The following is a 23781-nucleotide window of genomic DNA, read 5'->3' on the forward strand; positions in this document are numbered from 1 at the left end:
TACTTCAAGAATTAATTTTTTAAGTAATTAATTCCTGTCAATGTAATGAAATTGGTGGAGCTGAAGAAATCTGCTGCTATCCTGTGTTCATCCTTGGTCACACCCCCCAAAGATCCCTAAATTTGACACCATGGTTACTGCTGCTACTGTCAAGAAGTTTTCACAGTGCCCCTGGTGGACAAGGAGTCCAGAGCAGTGGAGAAAGTAATGAAGTGTGTCCTGTAATCATCACATTTGTCTTGGAGCACTAAATTACACTGTATGTGTATATTTTCAGTGAAATGTAGCTGATACAAAAGCACTGTGTGCTTTAATTGCTACAGGCCATGGCTGCTGCCAAAATGAACCACCTCCTCATGTTTGCCATGTATAACATCACAGAGGAAACTCTTGAGTTCAGGATCTGTTATGGCCTTTCATCAGTACTCTTGGCTTAGACTTGGATGTCTTGCTTAGGCCATCAAGATGAACTTCCAGATTTTTCTTTCTAGTGTCCCCTCACCTTCAGGAAGGAGGCCCCCTTGGAAGAGGAAGGCAAAATCCTAACAGTGTGAGTGTAAAATTCACCCCCCAGGGTGTTTTTTTGTAACATACAGAGGAGCCAATGCTATATGTGGTTTCTACGTGACAACTGGCCTATTCCTCAGTAAGGTCTTACAAGAATGAAACCTTGCATCCAGCGCAGTTTTCAGCAAAGTTGGGCCTAGCAGCTGGGATTCCTGGTGTTCCATCTATGTTTGGCACCAGTAGTCTTGAGACCTTTATGGATTGTCCCACTCTGGAGGCATTCGGGATCACCTGTCCCTCCTCACCAAGGATAGGTAGGTGATATTAATATACAGGGAGTGTGGAATTCACAATTGTGCAGCAAAAAAGGAGGATGTCAGCCTCTTACCGAAAAGAGATAGATGTTCCATCATACCTGAAAAGGTTAAGATACTATTCTAGGTTATTTTAGTTGTGAAAGGAATAAAGGACTTTTGCAGAATACTGGATCTCAGCAGACTAAATTCCTTCATCCCAAAGCAGACTTTTCATATGGGCAGAGTGCATTCAGTTCTCAGCTTTTCTGAAGGAGATCAAATGTGCTTTTCAGGTTTCCAGCACAGCTGCCTCACATAAAGATTGCCAAGGAACCAAGGAGGTGTTTGCTTGTCTGTAGAAAGTGCTCAGTTATTTCATTGGTGCTGTCTGTTCACCAAATGCTTGTTTGTAATAGCAGCTCTCTAGAGGATGCAGAGTGCCAAGGACTTACCTTACCCTTATGACAGTCTTGCTGTGTCAGTAGAAGCTCTGAGAATCCCTATTCGGATTATTCCGTTCTGTGGGGATCACAGACAGTCTTGCAAAATCTGTGCTTCGTAGAGTACACAGTAGACTTCACTGTGTGCCGTAATATGTGTTCCCCATTTTGCAGTATTTAGGATCATTGCATTCCACTCAGTTTCATTAGAGACGTTCCCAAAAGCCCTACATCTTAAGAGGTGGTTAGAGTGGTCCCATAACTTGGAGCCAATATTCCAGCTCATGGAAATGTCTAAGGCTTGAAAAATTAATCTGCAGTGATGCTTGATAACAGTTATAGGAAGTCTTTTGTGGCTACAGATTCTTCAGATGTCTGTTACCATTGATGCATTTGCTTAGGTATTGATGGGAGGGCATTGCAGCAGGCAGTTGGTTGAGGATGTTTGGATGAGTTGCATTTCAGCAAGTGTTTTGCTTGGTATGTATTTTATTGATGCTATGTAATTTGTTAGTGGCATTTGTAACTTGATGTTGGGTGAATTTTGATGAAGTATGGGGAAGGTAATAGTAGTTGAGGGGATATTGTGGCTGGGGTAATTTTGGCAGGTGTAGTTAGCTGGTGTATATTTAACAGTCTGTGTTTTTTGTGGTATCTGTACATTGATGTAACGTCCTCATTTCTGTTACTGTGTGAGCCGGCCTAAAGAGTACTCTGGTTTGTTTCTTGAGCACATATTTCAATGCTGTGTATTCATTTCAGGATTTGTAGCATAGAATGGCTGATGCAGATGAAGGAATGAGTTCCACTGCACAGGCAGTGAGGGTGGGACAGGAAGGTGCTGCATGTAAAATGTTTCGTAGTCAGTATTGCAGCAAAATGCCAGATATTGCTGGCTGTATATACACCAGAAGAGAGCTGCAGTAGAAGGAACTACTGGTACTGCCAATTGTAAGACGAGGGATACGTGTACAGGGCATGTACTGTTAAATCATGTAACCACTATCATCTGCCAGACACTACCTCTGGGGACAATGAGATGAGGGACACAGTGCTGTCACCAACTTCATTACTTGAGGTAGATTCATTACAGTGCTGTGTTAAGAGGTACACCTTTTCTATTTGGTAAGATGGGATTGAATACTGTGGATGTATTTGTCTTGTGAATGACCAGTGTGTCTCACGAATCTGTGCAAAACTTGGATTGTTAAGGCATTTTTATTGAAAGAGGGTGAGTCTGATAATTGTTTTTCAGTTCATGTAGTGGTTAGCAAGGGGTAATCTTCCTGTGGTATATTTCTTAATGGTTAAGTAAGATGTACAGAATGTTATTTAATACAGTGGTTAATATGTGTTGCTCTGTAGGTTTAGATCCTTGTCCATGGTTTATAATGTGAGGTTTTTTTTTTGAACTGGTGGCAATTAAGAGCTTGCAGTATATTTTTTGCCTGTCCTGCAATTCATGGCTGCAACTTTTGTTTTATACAGAATGTGTTTTGGAAATTAGAGTGTCAGTTTCATGGAATTTTGCTGCAGTGGTTCAGACATTATGCTTGTCATTATTTTCTACCACAGAGGATACTGCTTTGCTTTACTCTACTGACAAAATACTTTCCTTTACAAACTCTCACCCTCTTTTCATGTATTTTGAGCAGTTTCATGAGCTAGGCAAGCTGACACCCTTTGCCATGAGTAGCTGTAGTACACATTGATTTCCAGCTTTATTTACACTGTTTCTTGTATATCTTGACCTGCGGTGGTGGTGTTGCAGTAGCATTGTCGCCTCACAGTAAGACACTGTCCGGTTCGATTCTCAGCTAGAGCGTCTTCTGCGCGGAGATGCGTGAATGGGCGTACCTTCGTTGAAGGTTGTGCATCAGGGCTAGTAACTCGGCATGTAAAAATCAACTACCAATCATTAGCAGACTGGAGTTCCACTGTGGTGACCCCTAACCGGGAAAAGCCAAAAGACACAACAACTTGTATCTTTAAAGTGCAGAGAAGTTAATTGCCTAAACCACAGAACCTTGAGTGGGCTTTCCATCATTGTCTGAGGTACATATTGGGGCGAAATTTAAGTGTATTAACCCACCAGATGCGCAGTAGCAAGCCCCACCCAAACCCCACCTGCGAGCATTTGACTGCACCGCCCACCATTTGATTGAAAGATGCCACCAAAACACAAGGTAATATATGCGATATGCGAAACACAAGTTAATTGTGTGACTGATGTGATCTGACAAGTTCTGATACCCTTGATAAGTGTAAGCATGGGGCTGGGAGATTAACCACTTACAGGTTACCCATGTCCATTAGAGAGAGAAGTGCCACTGGTGCAATCTTAAAGTAACATAGGAAAGGGTGGGAAGGTTTAAAAAAACAGCCAAGTAAAGGACTGATAAACAAAATACGGTACTTTTCCGTTATCAGGGCAACAGCTCTAATGCTCAATGATCACACAGCTGTCAGCCCTGAAGCAGTTGTTAAAGCAATTTCTAATAAGTCATCTGGTGTTTTCAGTACGTTTAGAAAATGCAATTTAGTTAAGCAGTTTGCCAAAAAGTCAGGAACATTTTTAACAATGAATGATGGCTGTATGTATTGCTGTTTCAAAACTACCAGTGTGCGATCATTTTGTGCACCTGCTAGCACGTTACAAGTGTTGCCCCGATAACGGGAAAAGTACCCAAAATACTTTATTAGCAGTCTGACTGCTGCCAATACTGGTTGAACTAAAATATTCTCATGGAAGCTACTTCAGCTGATTAAAGTGCAGCAGAGCTAATACACAATTTTTAACCACAGTTGCTGTGGTCATATGCTGCTGTATTGTAGGTAGGCTAGTCTACGGAACCTTTTCTAACATGACCAGGGCCAAACCAGTAACTTGTATAGTTTATACAACAGCCGTGAATAAAATACACAGTAAGATTCACGGCCATTAATCCCGCCCTCCCGCATGTCAATCACGGCAGGCATGCCCATACCTGCATGAACTTGGTGTTGGGTTAATACACTTCAATTTCACCCATATTGGGACATAGATGTGCAAATTCAGAAGTGGTAATGGATTGCATTATAAAGGAGCAGTGCCGTTTAGGTGATATGCATTTACCGCTCTGCACTGGGAAGCAGCTTACTCCCCCTCGACTCAGTGCTAGAGATAAGGAAGAGCGTATAAGATACATTACAGAAAAGTGTGGACAAGTGGAGGATTAGGAATACCTTTGTTTGATTTCTTTAAATTTGCCATTGTAATGGACTGCGGTGGTGGCGCTGTGGTAGTGCTGTCGCCTCACAGTAAGACGGTGTCCCGTTCGATTCTCAGCTAGAGTGTCTTCTGTCTGGAGACCTGCGTGAATGGGCATACCTTCTTTGACGGTTGTGCGTCAGGGCTAGCAACTCGGCATGTAAAAATCTACTGCCAGTCATTAGCGGACCGGAGTTCCGCTGTGGCGACCCCTAACCAGTAAAAGCCAAAAGATACAACAACAATGGTTGTATGCTTTCACAGGCTTTCTTTTTTGAGGACATTTTATGTCTTTTGACTTGTATTCTTTATGTGGTTATAAATGAAGCTTGTTATCATGTTTATTGATACAGAGCATGTTTATATGCTATATTGTCAGTGATTTGAAGTGTTTGTATATTTTTGTTGTGGTTCTCATCACTGAGTGAGTACTATTTTAGTATAATTAATTAGACCCATCATATGGATATAGTTAAACTCTTGATACCCAAATGTTGATGTTGCTGACATCAGCACAAAACAAAAAAAAATTGACATGCAAGTGTGCATGCTTCGCAACATCACCTTGGAGCATGCAAGTATAAAACAATGTCTTTTTGCAAGGGACGAGCTCCCCCACACACCCTGCCAGTTATAGGTTCCAGCTGTGATATCACTGAATACTGGGGAAAGGGCAGATTCCCCAACTCCTGTAAGGTAGACATAAATGATGTTTCATGTACGCACATTCATGTGTTTGTATAGCCATAGTCATTTTATGGCTAATATTTATGGTGCCCTTTTAATAATGTGTGTGCCCCTGTACTACTACTGAACAGAGACAGCTCCTAAATGCTTTATCCCATGCATGGGTCCACTCAAATTATCTCTGATATTATCCCAGTTATTCTTATTAGGGATAATATATAATTATCGACCATGGGATGAGTAAGGGCAATCTTGAACCAAGTAGGGTAGATTAATTCGAGCACCAAAAGGGAAATTGGCTAGGGTTAAAATGGCCCGCAAGGGCAGCTAGTCTAGCAATTGCCCTTGAACCTATAATAGATTGCCTTGCCAAACTTGAGTCAGATGGGTATGAAATACTGAAGTGTATGGGTATGAAATGCTGAAGTGCATCTTTCCTGTTGCACTGCTGTTCTTTCGAATAAAAGTCATCTTTTCAGACAGATGATGTGTCATAACACTTTTATAAACTACAGGTGAAAATCACTAGGTTAACATAAGTGCACTTTCTGACAAGCATCTACTTTCTTTAACTTAGCTCTTTCCCTTTAAGAAAACCTCAAATATTTTAGTTTTTTATATATATATATATATATATATATATATATATATATATATATATATATAATTTCCTGAAAGATTGGGAAGAGACTGAAAATTTACCAAGGGACAATGGGTGGATATCTGTATAGCTCCCAAGTGTGCAACAGATCCTAGAAGGTTTAGGATTTTTGATTGGTTTCCTTAGGATATAAAAATATCTAAAGATAATTTTCCCTTAGGTAGTTAGCAAATGTTGGAAGTATGATGGGGAAAGGGAGACAACTGGGATCATGTGTTGTGGAAATGTAATGAGTAGACTGATCTTAAAAATTCCATAAAGAATGTTTTGTCGGAAATGTTGGTAGAACAAGTCATTGTTACTAAGAAAATGATTCTTTTGAGCTGGGACATAGGCAGTGAATTCCCAAGACATAGTAAGACCTTACTAAACTGAATGCTACTGCCAAAAAAAAAACACTTGCTACAAAAAAGAACTGAGGTAGAATCCTTAGAGAAAGGAAAAGAGCAAATTAAATAAAAGTAAATGAATAATGTTCAGGAGGAGTGGTGAAGTTTAAGGCAAGGATGGAAGTGAACAATTTATGTTATGTCAGAGTGAGTGCTAATTCTGAAAAAAGAAAGGTGTATCCTGCATGAAAAAAGTGTTCTATTAATATGTTTTGTTTTCTTTTATAGTGTGTTTACTTAGTGTCACAGTATTAGTTGTGATTTTAATAAAGAGGGTTATAATAACTTATGTTTCAGCAGTTGTTACCTGACAGAGATTGGTGAACTCCTGTGTTCTTTTGTCTTCCACATTCCCTAACCAGTCTTTAGTATTAAATATATCCTCCTGCCCTATTTAAAAAGAAAAAATGCCCCCTCCTCAGCCAAATGTTGAGCATCAAGCCTCCCCTTGTCAGGCTTCTGTCTGTCTTCCAGTTGAGGTCTCATGCCCTTTAGCTTCCAAAACAAGATGAGCCTAATGAAAAGGTTTCTGTTATTTTTTTGGAAGCTGGCGGTGGTGCTGATGGTCAGGGGTGACCTCAACCCCCAAGAAATCAAGGCCAGCTACATACAGAGCGGCTCCAGTCCCTCCCTTCTTTTTTATTAACCCCCATAGTTGGCAAAGGCCATGTTGACAGCTTAGGTGAATCATTCTAGTTAGGACTGTCAGCTTTGTAAGTGGCAAAAATTGGCACAAGCAACAACTCCAAGCACCAACTGTTGTTCAACCTTTTTTCGCACCTCACTTTTCCTATTTTCTTTAGTAAATTGTGACTGCTGCCTATTGTGAGAAATGAGTGTCTTTTTTTTTTCTTGACTGTCCTTGCAGTCCAATGTGTCACATCAAAGCAGTACTTGTGCAAAAACTGATATATGGAGACAGTGACTTTACAGATTCTAGTATTCTGTTTGCTAAAGTATTCTTTGCATGATTATTTTGCATGTCATTGCACTGTTCGTGCTTATCTTTCATGAGCTATTACTGTCTATTAAGAAAATTACAGGCTTACATGTTTTGCAGTAACGCACATTTCACATTATAGCACCATAATACGTGTCTTGCTTACTTGATTTGTCTTGTACCAGTCTGTGCCTTTATCATAGCTAAAAGGGATCATTCCACCTTTGTTTGTTGGTGGGTAGTGGCTGTTAAAACAGAGTGATGGAAAGACCACTGCGCCCAAATGGTCTGAACATCCTGGTCAACAAGTCATTACATACATACAGTAACCAAAGAAAGGAGGGGTGTGTAGATTGAAGAATGTGGTATAAAGTGTAAAAAAAAATGTGAATGATTCCATATTTTAGCTTTCTTGAGTAAAGACACAACCATCCCATTATTTTGTTTCCATTCTAGTTGTTTAGTCCTTGTTTTAATTGTATTTGTTATTCCTTACGTTTTATTCACCTGGAGAAGTATTTTAAACATTTGTATTTTTAAATTTTTCCAGTCCGGAGCACAGAAAGCAAACCAACAAGTTCTGGTGGGAGAACAGAGCTGAAGCAGGTTTAAAAGCCAAGTTTCTGATCTCCATAGAGGATTATGAGAGGTAAGGCTGTGTTTTCATTTTAAAGGGAAAAAGCTACTAAAAGATGTGCACTTCAGTGTTAGAATGGTCCCCGGTACAGAATCATTTGAAATATAAGAGAAGTGCTCATATGTGGAAGGGGAGGGGGGACAGGGTCTACTTGCGGATCTACCCTAATTAAAATTTGCCATCAGAAACAGGAATGGTTGTTACTGTTTTATTGTATGTTGCAATGGGTAGTTGACCATAACATGTGATAAACCTGGTCAAGAAGGAAATGAGTGGAGTGAAAAAGTGCACGAGTGCAGTTATGCATACAAAATTGTTGATTGCGAACGAGAATGCACTGGTGGGCAGTGTTACATTATTTTTGAGCTGGATTAAAGGAAGGCTTTCTTTAAAAGAAAGGCTAGATCTGCGGTTTGGAGTTTCAACTCCATCACCTGTAGGACTAAACCCATCTGGTACTTATCTGGTGTAGCCCATACAACTTTCCTGGCTAATGAGGGACCCATCCCAACACCTGTAATCCATGGAGCTGAAGACCCACTTCTCCAGATTTCTTCAGCTACTCTGTGACGCCATATCTCCTCCAGAAGATGGCCCTGGGCTGCTGCTTGGCATCTTCATTAGGGATTTGCTCCACTTGGTCACATAGTTTGACTGTGGACTCTCTCTATAATTTCTGCTACAGTTAAGAATCCTCCTTCGCCGAAGTCCAAAGCTGCACACCACACCCCTTCCAACCTAGGAGTTGCGGACCTTGGACAGACATGGGACGTGAGTGTTGTCATCTAACACATTTACTTTGAGGGCATGGATCAACCCTCTACATGTGGAGACTTTACACAGACATTTATTAATTCAGATAGGTAAAACTGGCTTTCTAGGTTTGCACATCCAATCCCATGGCTTTCTAGATTTGCACATCCAATCCCATCTTCTTTTCCAACTGTCAGCATCCAGTTGTTTCCATTTTTTTTTTCACCTAACTCAGTTCAGATTTTTTTGATTCTGTTTTTCTGGTGGTTTATTGTAGATTTTTTTTCTGACTGTCCTGTCAAGAGTTTTGGCCTCTCCTTTTGAGTATGAAATTTTAGTGAATAATTTCTGCATATTTACTTGATGTTGTTGTTTCCTTGCTGTGGTTGAATGTTTAATTATTTGGTTGTTTGATCTGTTAAGGCTTTAGATAGTTGTTGCTTGCTTGGACAAAGGGAAAAAGTAGTATTCATTCAAGAAGTGCTCCTGTAGTGTAAAACACCCCAGGATAAGCAGTCATAATACTTGAAGTACTTGAGTATACAACATGTTTAGCGGAGTGCATTATTTGCACCTCCTCTAAACCATCTACTGTTAAGGAAAGGAAAACCTCTCAAGTTTGAGAAGTTTGGGACTACCTCTGCAGGTGATGCCAGGGTTTCAGTATCTAACTCTAGGTCTTCTCCTCCTATGAGAAGATACCATCTGTCCAGGAAGTGCATATTTCTACAAAAAGAGCTAAGCTGGTTGAGTTTACTTTTGCTAAAGATTCTAGTGATGTAGTCATTTCAGCTTCTTCCACTAATCTTTGTCTGGTGTAGCTCAATTGAAGAGGACTTCTACCTCCTTGTTGTGGTAGTGTAGATTTTGTGGCTTTGGATTGGACGCACAAACCCCAGTCCTTCAGATGTCCAGTGGGCACTATAGGTCATGATTGGTCCAGCTGGACTATAAGAAAACGTGACAGGCCTTTTTTTTGCAAATGCAGCAATTCTAATTCAAGCACCCTCCTCCTGGATTATCATAGCACCTTCTTTGCTGGACTTTTTGTAATGCTTCAGGACCCTTTCTTTTTTGGCTCAGTTGAAGCTCCAGTTCCATCTAAGCCATTCTTTAATCCATCACCTTTCATGTCCGCATCAGTGGCTCTCTTGAATTTGATGCATTTGACCTTGACAGTCCCGATGTCCATAGAGTTGTCGGCATTGAGGGTTTTTCAGGCTGATTCCTATGTCTGCATCGAGGGGACAATGCCTCGGGGTCAAAGTCAGCCCTCTTGATCTTAGAAAAGAGTATTCCATCCAAGAACTCGATCTCTCTGTGCTCAAAGCCAGGATTTTTGATGTCATCTGAGATTTAGGGAGCCTCTCAGACTTTGGTGTTGAGATGGTTTCAAAGTAGTTACAGGCCATGGTTTAAATGAGACCATCCTGTGCTTAATTTGTCTTTACCCCCCAGCAGAGGGACTATGTCTTTCCCAGGGTGTTAATTGTAGGTCTGGCTTGCAGTCTTCATCCTTTCTGCTTTTTGTACATTCCTGGATGGAGGCAGTATGTAAGAAGAAGCATGTGAGATTTCCCAGTAAAGTCCTCAACCCCAGACATGAGTGACATGATTTTAGCATGTCCCTTAAAACTAAAGTGTTCAGAATTTGAGCTTATGCTAGTGGAGGCCTTCTACTCTCCTAGGACATCTTCTTCTTGGGTGGTTCAACCCACTAATGAGATGGTTAGGATGATAATGGGCAGTGGGTGGAAAAAACAAGATATGATGGCTTTCATCCTTAAGCATTCTGATCAGTTCTCCATCACATTAGGGATTGCTCTACTTGGTCACATAGTCTGACTGTGGACTCTCTCTATAATTTCTGCTACAGTTAAGAATCCTCCTTTGCCTAAGTCCAGAGCTGCACACCACACCCCTTGTGGACCTTGGACAGACATGGGAATTGAGTGTTGTCATCTACCACATTTACTTTGAGGGCATGGATCAACCTTCTGCATGTGGAGACTTTAACTTTAAACAGACACTTATTAATTCAGATAGGTAAAACTGGCTTGCTAGATTTGCACATCCAATCCCATCTTCTTTTCCAACTGTCAGCATTCAGTTCTGTGGTTGTCCAGATTATCCAGCTTACTTGTAGTGTGGTGGATGGATCTGAGAGGGCAGCATCCGCTGGTCTTACAGTTTGCTATCATGCTTTGTTACTTCTCAGGAACGTACTGAAAACACCCTAAATCCATTTCCTTTTGACGGTTCCTTGCTTGAAGCAGGAGGGTGAGGCCAACACTTTCATCAAGGTTGGCAATAAAGTTCTAGGCTCCTCAGCATCTGTTTACTTGAAATGATCATATACTGCCTCTGCTTTGGTAGCATCACTCCCATTTGAGAACTTTAGAGGGTCTGGCAGAGGTCACAGGGACTTCCATAAAAAGTATATTTCCAGAGAAAGATAATCTTAGTAAAACAGGGCTCACAGCATCTTCCTTTGGGAAGGCAGTTCTCTTATCACTGTTGGTTTACCCTATTGCTGCACTCTGGACAGAGTCCAGGGGTTGTCTGTCTCTCCAGTTGAAGCAGAAGTTATCAAATGACCCAGTTGAAGAATATGCATTATATTCACAGGCTGTTCTGTTCTGTCTTGTCCCTTCCTAGCCAGCAGCTAGTTCTTCTGCTGAAATCCCACCCTGCCTTAGGCCATCTCTTGATTTTAAGTGATTTAACTCTACACATTGTAAAGATGCTCTTTCAGATGGTCATGGTGCAGTCTATCCCTCCTTGTCTGTCCCTGTGGGACTGGTTGTGCTGTGTTTGGTCCTCCAGGATGTAAACCTGCACATCACAATTTACAGTGGAGTCCAGGAGGTTCCTTAGCTTCTGAATAGATGCCAATCACTCAGTTGAGGACATTGTCCTTTTGGTCTCACCATAGCTTCCTGTTGTTCACCAGGTATGTCTCAGTTTTCCATTTACAAGGGTTCAGGGTCTTTACTTTCATGGGCAACTGGCTTCCAACAGCCTTAGTCATGCAAAATATGGTTGCTTCCAGGATGTTACTGCTTAGACTGTTTTTGTTGTTGTGAGTAACCATTGTCCCTCTCTCCTGATCTCATTTCATGCCCACTCAGAAGATTATATTCATAGGCTGTACTCTGAATACCCTATAAAAACCACCAAGCTGTTCTCTGAATACCCTATAAAAAAACACCAAGCAAGTGTTGAATCTGGCGCCTCGGCACAGCCTTCCTGGAGTTACAAAATATGCCACACCGTGCATCCATATACACACACGCACATATATATTTACTTAAACACAGTTAATTAAACAATCATCTAATTAGTCAACCATCAATTAAAATAATCATATATACATTTTAAAGAAACACTCTCCAGTTACATTCACTATTTAGACCTGCTGGAGATAGTGTATTAAATTTTAAAATATATAAAGTTTCTTTGTAAAGTAATTTCTTTTTCATTAACACTTCATCTGTTTCTGAAATATGTTCCAAAATACAAGCTTTTAACAGTGAAAAGTCACTATTGTGACAAGTAAAAAAAAATGTGAAGCTATAGGGCTCATAGCATTATTATTTTTTTATGTCTCTGATATGTTCTTGCAACCGTAGCTTGAATATTCTTTTAGTCTCCCTTATGTAATACAAATTACATGAGCAAGACAGAGCATATACCACTGATTTGGTTGTACATGAAAAAGCAAAAGTGGAACAGAATTTTACACCATTTGATTTTTCAAAACATTTGGTAATGTGGGGAAAACTGAACACCTTCTACAAGGAAAGGTGCCACATTCACCAACCTGTTGATTTAATTACCACATTGTCTTTAATATTTCTACTTCTCCTAAAAGAGATACTTTCAGTTCTGCACAGATTTTTTACCCCTTCCATATTAATTAAATAGGGCCAATAATATCTCATGACATCAATAATTTTCTCACTTAGAATATTATATACAGTAACAAAATAAATGTTTCTACACTCCTGAACAGTATTAAATTATTTGTCATTATTTATCTTATTTACTAAAGGCCTATTATGAATATTCTAAGCTGCCTTCCACTCTGCAGTTCACTGTATAGTCAACAATAACATTGCCCCAACCTCTCTTTTTCCTGTGAGTATTGGGTCTAGTGGCTTCCATAATTTTCATGATTCCATGATTCCCTACACAAGACTGCTAATATGGGCCTTTCATTGAGCTCTCAAGATACAGTGGAATTGGCTTGTAGATCCCTTAAATTTTTCTGTAAATATTTCCAGAAAATGTAAGCACCATCATTGTTATTTGACTCTTGGTTCCAGTCTGGATCTGAGACTATCCTTTTCCGTTGTCCTCACCCCTAGGGTGACAATGCCACACACATCTCCTCTGCTCTTTTGTGAAGGAGACATTATGTGGAGCAGACAGACCAGGGTATCTAGTTATCCCAAGAATCCTCATTGTAGCATCCTTTTCACCTTGCAGGTGTTCAAGGGCTTTCCAGCTTCCAGTGCGATTGCTGCTCATTCCAATGCATGTCATTCTTATGTTATACAAAGAAATGGAGGAGACTTGTTCCTACCCCCTCTGTTAGGAGGCCAAGAGAGTTTGGGATTGGACTAGTCTCCAGATTGTATCTCCTCGCTACTTGTATCCCTGGTTATGTCAGCATTCTTGTGGATAGACTCAATGTCTTATGATGTTAAACAAGTAGTTTCTCAATCCCATCAGCTTGAATCATGTTTCATCTGTGGGGGAGACATTGATATGACCTATTTGTTCTGTGAACAGCTACAAATGCATCAATATCTGTTTCCTCAAGAGGATTCCCCAGAGATGCTCTGTTACAAAAGTGGCCCACACAGCTTCTTTATGCCTTTTCCTCAGTTTTGGGGCTCTTGCCTCCAATTGATTTAATTCAGCTTATAGTCTGCGTCAATGTAGCTGCCTTGTGGTCAGTCTCCGTCATAATGTCTGATGTCATGCAGGTGGTGGTACCTCAGTCTAGCAACAGTTTGAGTCCTATTACATCTGTAGGGAAGAACTTGGTGGGACATCTTTGCTGTATGCTTGGCTGGATGCAGTTGCAATTTCTTTCCCCTTATTCCTCCCTCAGGAGGATGCACCAGGGATAAAGTTTGGTTTCCTCTGCTTTGGCTCTGCTTCTTGGATAGGCTCCTACTCTTGAGCAGAGATGTGTGTGGCATTGTCACCCTAGGGGTAGGGATGATGTAAAAGGATAGGCTCAGAACCAGACTGGAACCGAGAGTCAAATAACCATGATGGTGCTTACATTTTCTGGAAATATTTACAGAAATACTTAAGGGCTCTACAAGTCAATTTCACTGCTTGAGCTTCCTATTAACATCACCCTGACTTGACTTCCCTGTGATTAACACAGTGTTTTATTTCCCTTTTCCCTTGATGATCAGGAACCTTGTTCGCCTGCATAGGATGGTCCAGATCCTCATCTCTGTCCAAAAACCAGGTACTAGGAAAATGTATTGCTCCAAATGGGCTTCTTAGTTTAGACCAAACCCAGACACTTCCACAGCACAGTATTATATCCCATGGAGGAAGAGCTGGCCTTGTCACCATTAAAACTGTATTCTTCTGATGACTTAAATGTCCTTACTTAGGAAAAATTTTCAAGATGGGTTTCAGAGTTGCAAGTGTTTTGTATAGTTGTATACCTCACTAAAAGAATCACAGGCCTAAAGCAGATTCCCTACGCTGACCGCCTTAAATAAAATTCTAGCTGTACTCTGTCGCATATCGTCTACTCTGAGGTAATCTCTGCTTAACGTACAAGGCCATGTCAAACCCAGAGCTGTTGGGCATGCTACACTTAAAGAAATCCCAATCCCTGAGAGCCACATGCTCCAGGGATCTAAACCCTGTCATCACAATAAACAAATCATGCTGGAGGGATAGGTTCCTGACCCAGAGACTTCCCAAACTCTGGAATAGACTGCCCATACATGTCAAGCAGAGTGCCTCTTTGGCCCCCTCTTCAAAAGGAACCTTGACAATTGGATGGGAGAAAGGAAATTCACCCTGGGGATCACGTCATTCGCCCTGCTAGACAGGGGTCCACGTCATTCGCCCTGTTAGACAGGGGTCCAGGGAAGTAAATAGTGTGGGAAGAAATAGCCAGGGAATTGTTAAGACTAGGCTTGTATAGACCCTAGGGCCGATAGCCTAGTACCAACCTATGAGCCTATTATCTTTCACAGGGACATGGTTGCCCTTTGACCTAATCCTTCCTCCATGCATAAAGTTGCAACAAGTTGTAGTATAAATCTGTAATTCTTCCACTTTTTCATCCTCAGTTCTTCCACTTTTTCATCCTCAGTTCTTCCACTTTTTCATCCTCAATTACTCAAAGTGGGGTGAATATCTACTATACTGCATGCATGTCCATTGACAGCTTTGTTTTTTTCTGAGAACCAAACTAATTGGGAAAAATTCCCAACTGTTTGTTTTTGTTTGTTTGTTTATTTATTTATTTTCCTTAAAAAAAAATTAGGACAAAATGAAACCAAAGTATATCATTTTTTTCATGGCTTTCTCAGGGTATCACTTTTTGTTAACAAAAGGTTTGCAGGCCTGGACTTCATGCCTCCAGCATGCAGTATACTAGGGCTATGTCTTCCTCACGAGCCTTAAAATGTTTTGACAGATGACAGTTGAGCAGATACCACATGGGAATCTCTGAATACTTTTGTTAAGCATTGCGAGTTAGATGTTGCTTCCCAGTCCAGAAAAACATTTTAGAGCTGCAGCGATCTTGGGTATTTTGTTGTGAGATACCCAAGAGGTAGAGGTTTAGTTTGGGACCCTGTTCTGCAGGTGATGGAGTTGACACTGCTGACATTATGTATAAAAATGATGTACATACAGGGTTAGCTTTGCAATGACGGTTTCAGCTCCAACTCCCACCAGATGTTGTAGTAGTGGTGATGGTGGTGGCAGTGGTAGCCACTGCCAAATTTCATGGGAATGAGGCGGGACTTTTTCAGTAGCCTGGGAAAGTTTTATGGACCAGTCTAAGTACCTGCCAGTCTTGGTGCCCCAGGTGGTTGAATTGCATTGGATAGCTGTAACTAGTTCATTTAGAGAACCCGAAGAAAGTTTATGATCTGCAGTACGAGTGGCACTGGCATAAGCAGATAATCTGAAGGACATAGGTTCATAGGTTGGTAATAGGCTATCGGCCCTAGGGCCTATACAAGCCTAGCCATAACAATTCCCTGGATATTTCTTCCCACAGTATTTACTTCTCTGGACCCCTGTCTAGCAGGGTGACTGACATGATCCCCGGGGTGAATTTCCTCTCTCTCATCCAATCATCAAGGTTCCTTTTGAAGAGGGCCAAGGAGGCTCTCTGCTTGACATGTATGGGCAGTCTATTCCAGAGTATGGGGAGTCTCTGGGTCAGGATCCTATCCCTCCAGCATGTTTTGTTCATTGTGATGACAAGGTTTAGATCCCTGGAGTGTGTGGCTCCTGAGGGATTGGGATTTCTTTTAAGTGGAGCATGTTCAACAGCTCAGGGTTTGACATGGCCTTGTATGTTAAGCAGAGATCACCTCTAAGTAGACTATATGCCACAGAGTATAGTTGGAGTTTTCTTTGAGACTGTCAGCATATGGCATCTGCTTTAGGCCTGTGATTCTTTTAGTGAGGTATTTCTGCGGCCTTTCCAGCTGTTGCAGATGTCTTGTGAGGTACATACCAAACTGGGCATTATACTCTATAATGGGTCTAATGAGGGATGAGTACAGTGGGACAATGACCTCCTTTTTTCTGGATGAAAAGCCCTTAGTGATGAGGTGTGCCACCTAGAAGGATTTCCTGACTTTTGCCAACCAATGATTTGACATGCTTTTTTCAGAGAAGGTGGCTTGACAGCTGTAGTTGTCATCAGGTAATGGTATTGATAAAGTGTAGGCAAAAATGCTTTTACAGTGCAGATAAGTAATACTTTAGATAATGAGTGTTTTGCAAACTTGCTGTTTGTTTCAACTTTGTCTCCTTCAGGTTCAAGGCCTTGGTTGGCAAAACATTGGAGTGTTATGAAGAGAAAGAAGATGAACTTATTAAGCAGGTAAAGAATTGTATTGCCTGTGTCTTTGTCACTGTTTTGGTTTAAAAAGGGTCTGAATAATTGTAATAGCATAATTCTAATACTGGCTCACCAGTCCTGTGGTGGTAGTGCATTAGAATTTGGTATTGAGGAGTACTAGCAGACTGCAAAGCATAATAATCCTCAAACATGTCAACATGGGGGGGGGTCGACTGACGCAGTACCTGGCCTAGGCAAGTGGGGGCTGCACTTGCTTAGACTTTAGTGTCTTGTGCCTTCTACTCTAGAGGAGAGCTGTTTTTGTTGAATAACAGAAGCCTCAGTATGATCCCCAGGAACCCCCTCTTGTACAGATATTCTAGGGACCTTTCCTTCTCCATCAGTTATCAAAATATGAGTCTCACTAACCAAAAGATCATAGATTGCCAAAGGAGCATCCAAGATGTTAGTCCAGAAGGACTTGTCCAATACCAGAGGCGTGGGAACCTGCAGAGCTGATGTCCTTCAAGGATGCATCTGCAGTCCTAACATATGGGTTGTCCTGCCTCAGGCAGCCCTTCGGTCGGCCGGATTCCAAAGTCTGGGTCTGGCCTCGGCTGATGTCGCACTTCACCCGACATCATAGCTGCTGTGAAGGGTATAAAGGCATCAGCCGATGCCATTTTCCTCAGTCTTTCTTGCCGCGCGGTGCCCGAAGCAGAAGCTGTTCGCAAGTGCCGGTCGGTCAGATCCAGAGATTACTACTACCGAAGACTTCTAAAAAGCTAAGTACCCCGTTGGGGACTCTTTCTTGCCTCAGCCAATGTCAGAAAAAGTAAATAACTGTTTAACTTGTGGGAAACAAATACCTCATAAGGATTTCCACTCTTACTGCCTTCCTTGCTTAGGCCCAGACCACGACGTAGCAGCTTGTCTAGCCTGTGCTTTCTTCAACCGACGGACACTTAGACGTCGGTCGGAGTTTGCAGAGGAGTTTTTCGGCCCCGCTTTTGCTTACAAAATGCCGTCGGAGACTCCGACTTCACAATTAGCTAAAAAGCGTAAGGAAAAGGACCGACACTCGCGGTCCGCGGTTTCGGCCGAAACCACGGTTAAGCCAACCGCGAGTGTCTCTGTTTCGGCTGAAACAGAGTCCACGGTTCTTCGGCCGAAAGCATGCCTCCTATAGCCGAGGCCTCACACAGCATGGCTGAATCTGCTACTGAAATTTCCCCTGCTTGTGGCAGTTTCCCAGGATTTATCAGATACTATTCCTTTAGACATATCTACTCCTGCACGTGGAGCTGCTAGGTCCCCTGCATCTATGTCTATCAAGGCTTTTTCCAGGGCTAAAGCAGCTAAAACTTCTAAGGCCTTGCCTGCTAAAACCCCCTCACACAGGCCTACCTCTAGTTCCCAAATGCTCAGCCTGGCTGAGGATCTCATTTCTTTGATCAGGGGATCCCAACCTCATCCTGACAGGGCCTCTCAACCCCCTCCAGAGAAGAGGCCTAGAGCAGAGCCCCCTGAGCCAGTTTCAACAGATTATTCCTCGGATGATTCAGAAAACTCAAATCCTCCAGAAGGCCCTTATTCTCCATATGAGGACTCTGATGCAGAAGACTCCATTCCTTCTGCCTCTCTTCCTGAGGAATTTTCTTTTGGGGAAACCTTGCATGCTATGAGAGAGTAATTTCAATGGCAGGGCCAGGATTTTTCAGATTCAAGGAAAAGGCTAAGGACCTTTTTACATTTACCACAGCATAGGCCTTTAGCCATTCCTCCAGTACTAACAGTTGTGGATGATGCATTTAATGATGCTTGTACTGCCCCTGACTCTCTTCCCCCGGCCCCTGCTAAGCCCGACAGATATTACAGGGTCCCGGACACACACTTTCACTTGTATAAGGCTCCTATTGCAGATCCTGAAACTATTTCACAGGGCCCCAAAGCTGTAGCAGCTGCCTCTGCCAAAACCCTCCCTCTGAAAGAGAATCTAGGGCATTAGAGAGATGGGGTAAAAAGTTTATACTTCTGCTACTCTTTCGCTAGGGCCTTAAACTGTCAATTCCACATGATTCAGTATCAGGAATTTTTGTTAGACCAGCTAAATAAAAACTGTCCTCTCCTGAACCTATAGACCGTAAGTCCCTTCAGGATTTGGTACATAACACTCAGCAGGTCAGTAATCATTCCTTAAAATGCAGCTATGATGCACTGGAGGCTTCCTTTAGATCAGCTATGACTGGTACAGTGATCAGAAGGCATGCATGGTTAAAAGAGCAATCCTTACCAGACCATGTAAAGTCAAAGCTCCTAGATGCTCCCATGGAGAAACAAAGTTTGTTTGGCTCCCCTGCACAGTAAGTGCTAAAGAAGGTGGAAGAAAAAGCAAAATCTGTCCAAACAGTCAAGGATTTTTTACAGGTCCAGCCTCCGAGGTTTAGTAGAAATTGGCCTTCGAAGAATTGGTCCTTTCCAGACACCTCCAGAGCACAGAGAGGCAGAAATAGGCGCCCAAGAGGCAGAGGTCAATCCAGAGGTGCCTACAGGGGACGTCAGTGGCAGCCTAACAACCAGAGAAGTACTGCCACAGATCCAGCTACTACCACTTCCACAGGACAGACACAGTGACTTAACTCTGATACCGCCTACCAGGGAACAACTGGAAGCACCCTTAGGCGGAAAGCTAGCCTTATTTTCCGTAAACTGGCATTACATTACAGGAGACAAATGGATTTTACAGACAATAGACAAAGGCTACAGGTTTCACTTCCACACTCTACCAAAAAGAGAGGAATGCCAAACCTACCACCAAACCAAAAAACAAACGCTCTAGGACAAATCAACCACTTACTAAGGATGAGAGCTATAGAAAAGGTACCGTCTATGGAACAAGGACAAGGATTTTACTCCAGACTTTTCCTGGTACCAAGGAAAGAAAACCAATGGAGACCTATTCTCGACCTGTCCGCTCTGAACACATATCTCATTGTTCCAAAATTCAAAATGCTGACCCTACAGCAACTTCTTCCCATGCTGGGCAAGGAGTCTTGGCTGGTGACTCTAGATCTCAAGGAGGCATACCTGCACGTCCCTATACGACCAGATTGCAGAAGATACCTCAGATTTCTTGCAGGATCAGAGCATTATCATTTCTCAGCATTGCCCTTTGGCTTATCTACTGCGCCCAGAGTATTCACGAAATGCCTGGCATCAGTAATTGCTCATTGCAGGCTTCAGGGAATTCAGATTTATCCATACCTGGACGACTGCCTAATACAAGCGGACAACAAGATCAAATTAACAAAAGATTTGGAAAAGGTTATACAACTACTGCAAGCCCTGGGATACACAGTCAACATGAAAAAGTCAAGGCTGGTACCATCCCAAAGGATAACATTCTTGGGTGCAGAACTGGACACTTCAAATCAGATGGCATTTCTCACAGCAGAAAAGCAAAAGCAACTACCACTCTATTTCATGGCATTAACACAGAACCAGCTTACAGCAAGGAAAGTCCTGCAAGCCCTGGGTTACATGGCATCCCGCATAATATTGATTCCACATGCCAGACTGCATATGAGGAAATTGCAATGGTACCTAAGGAATTTATGGTCTCAACACAAGCACAGTCTAGAAGCCCAGATTCCAATAATTCCATGCCTGAAGCAAGAATTCCTGTGGTGGGCTCAGGCCTGTCAGTTGAACAGAGGACTGCCTTTCCACAAGCCTCACCCAAGCCAGACTATCACCACGGACACCTCGGACCTCGGTTGGGGGGCACACATGGTGGACAAGTGTATACAAGGCCTATGGACACAAGACCAGCTGAACCTACACATAAATCAAAAAGAGATGCTGGCAGTGAAACAGGCAATTCAGACATTCAGACCGTTTCTTCAACAGGGTCATTTGCTGATAAGGACGGACAACACCACAGCATGTGGTATATCAACAAACAAGGAGGCACACACTCATATCCTCTATGCTGGATGGCAATGGACCTGTGGAATGTGGCCCTGAACCTCAACATTCAGCTCCAGGCCATATTTGTGCCACGAAAAAATATACTAGCAGACACCTTAAGCAGAACTACCACGGATGCCCACGAATGGATGCTGCATCCAGACATCTTCAAATCCATTACAAAGAAATGGGGACTACCAGAAATAGACCTGTTCGCATCCCCACCCAACCACCAATTGAGGAAATTCTGCACAAGGACATACCACACACTTGCTTGGAAGGTGGACTCCCTCTCCTTCAGTTGGGAAAACCTGACAGCATATGCATTCCCACCTCTTCCTTTGATGCACAAAGTGCTACTGAAGATCAAAGAAGATCACCCAAAGATCATCCTGATAGCTCCAGACTGGCCGAGGCAGCATTGGTACCCGCTACTGAGGAGTATGTCTCGGACACACGCATGGCCTCTACCTCTAGTTCCTTTACTGCTAACACAGAACAACTTCAAGATCCTACATCCAAACTTGAAAACACTGAAGCTAGCTGCTTGGAATATTACATAAAACAAAATAACCCAGATTTATCTCAGAGGGTTAAAGACATTATCCTGGAGGCTTGCAGACCCTCCACAAGGAAGACTTATTCAGCCAAATGGAAAAGATACCTCATTTGGAGTGCAGCAAAAGGAGAAAATGTATCATTAGCAAACATAGTTAACATCCTGGAATATTTAGCAGAACTTTTCCACAATGGCCTGTCTTACTCCACCATTAAGATTCATGCATCAGCAATTTCAGCAGAATACAACATGGATCCTCCAGTCTTCTCTCATCCTCTACTAAGGCAGTTTCTGAGAGGAATTAAAAATGTAAAGCCTCCAAGGAAGCCACCTTTGCCTACATGGGACCTTAACTTTGTGCTGGAAAAGTTAACACTTCCCCCTTTCGAACCAGCAGCAACAGCAGAATTACAGTTCTTATCTTGGAAAACTGCTTTCCTGCTTGCAATCACTTCAGCAAGAAGGGTTTCTGAATTACAGGCATTAATGGCAGTACAGCCCTTCCTTATCTTCCATCAGGATAGAGTGTCCTTGAGAACTAACACTACTTTTATGCCAAAGGTGGTCTCCAGGGTATCATTGAACCAAGCAATCCACCTACCAACATTCTTCCCCAACCCACAGAACAGAGGGGAAAGACTACTACATACCTTGGATGTGCACAGACAATTGCGCTACTATCTGGACAGAACCAAGAACAATAGAAAAACTGACCAGCTTCTGGTAGCATATGCAACAGGAATGGAAGGAAAAGCAATTTCAAAACAGACAATCTCAAAATGGATAGGAAATTGCATTAGATTTTGTTACTCTTTTCATGGAAAGACAACTCCAAAAAACATCAGACCTCACTCCACAAGGGCTACAGCCACTACTACAGCTTTCTTACGAGGATTGGCTACCAAAGACATTTTAGAAGCTGCTACTTGGAGCTCCGTGCATACATTTGCCAAGCATTACAATCTACCTTTATACTCCAGATCCCGAGCAGGTTTTGCAACTGCTGTTTTGCAAGGGATCTTAACTACACCATAATCATCTTAGTGCCTCCTCCCCCAGTTTGGCTATGGTATTCTACCCATATGTTAGGACTGCAGATGCATCCTTGAAGGACATAGTACAGTTTTGTACCTACCATAAATGTAGATGTCCGAGAGGTATGCATCTGCAGTCAGGATTACCCACCCTCCATCCCCTCTGTGCTACTCCTAGGGTATTTGCCCATCTTATAGCTAGCTGGGGGAATCTATTATGGTGTATTTGTTTGTATATATGTATATACATGTTTACTTCTGTTTGCTCTCTACAGTTTGGAATCATTTGCATTTATCCAAATTTAGCCTTCCTAGAGGGCACCTGGCATCTGGGGCAAGAAACACTGAGGAAAATGGCGTCGGCTGATGCCTTTATACCCAATTCACAGCAGCTATGACGTCGGGTGAAGTGCGACATCAGCCGAGGCCAGACCCAGACTTTGGAATCCGGCCGACCGAAGGGCTGCCTGAGGCAGGACAACCCATATGTTAGGACTGCAGATGCATACCTCTCGGACATCTACATTTATGGTAGGTACAAAACTGTACTTTATGCTAGAGGACTTGTGGAGTCTGCAGTCGATGGTTGTGGAAGTGTCTCTTTTAGTACAGAATCTCCAGACCATCAAAACCCTGCATCAACAGTGATGTCTTCCGATTCTTTTCTCTTCATCTTGTTTACTGCATGCTTCTTTGTTCGGAGGTAGGCTCCCAGAGGCCTTAAACAATGCCATAGTGACCTTAAACCAATATTGAGTTGCCTTTTGGCAGTGACCTGCTGGAGAGAACATTGTTTGTAATGGATTGCTCTCAGGTTAAATAAGCAGCAGGGAAAGAGTCCATGTCATGCATATCCCAAAACTGAAGAATGCAACAGCGAATACTACAATGAACATCTAAGCACCCTCTGCTGATGCACTAGGAGTCAGAGAAGAGCAATTTTATTGAACAGAGAGTTCCATCAGCAGCCTGTATGTCCTTGCTGGAATGTGAAAAAGATGGAAGGTTAGGGTATTTACCACAGCAAAAACCTACCAGAGAGCTGTCTCAATATAAAACAGCTAAGATAGAGTAAAGACAAATAGTAGTTTCCCATTCACCTGCTGCTGAAAAGTTAGAGAATGGAAAACCATTAGTAACGTGGTATGTCCCCTCACTTTAAGAGCATATAAGGAGTGGAAGGTTGAGGTGCAAGAAATCTCAGAACTCAGACTCTGTCAAAACCACACACACACACACACACACACACACACACACACACACACACACACACACACACACACACACACACACACAAACAAACACTCTGACAACTAAATTTATGAAGTGACTTTGACCAGAAATCTACTGTGGACGTCATTGGAATAAATTTTAATAAAACCATGTCTTTTTATATCAAGTTAACATAAAAGGTGTAAAGATTTTTTCAAATAAAAAGTTTAAAATTTCATTAAAGTAATTTTTTTTTGTTTCCTGACCAATCTTCTGTCATTGAAAAAACATTAAATATCATAGTTTCACTCAAGCCTGGAAATTTATCTTCTTATAGGTATAACAAATTGGAAGAAAGGGAAACAAAATGGCA

At 42.1% G+C, this 23781-nt stretch overlaps 1 protein-coding gene across 2 annotated transcripts in view; it reads left to right on the forward strand.

The window, feature by feature from the left end:
- CENATAC (centrosomal AT-AC splicing factor) overlaps positions 1 to 23781 on the forward strand; it is a 484230-nt gene that overhangs the window by 103462 nt on the left and 356987 nt on the right. For both annotated transcript variants that reach the window (XM_044080937.1, XM_044080938.1), the window contains exons 3-4: positions 7721 to 7819; positions 16610 to 16676. In XM_044080937.1, coding sequence (XP_043936872.1) covers positions 7721 to 7819; positions 16610 to 16676 — 166 coding nt within the window. The remainder of the gene's footprint in view (positions 1 to 7720; positions 7820 to 16609; positions 16677 to 23781) is intronic.

The sequence above is a fragment of the Protopterus annectens genome, chromosome 8.part0 (genome assembly GCF_019279795.1).
Source record: "Protopterus annectens isolate FY-2018-M chromosome 8.part0, PAN1.0, whole genome shotgun sequence".
Taxonomy (NCBI): domain Eukaryota; kingdom Metazoa; phylum Chordata; order Ceratodontiformes; family Protopteridae; genus Protopterus; species Protopterus annectens.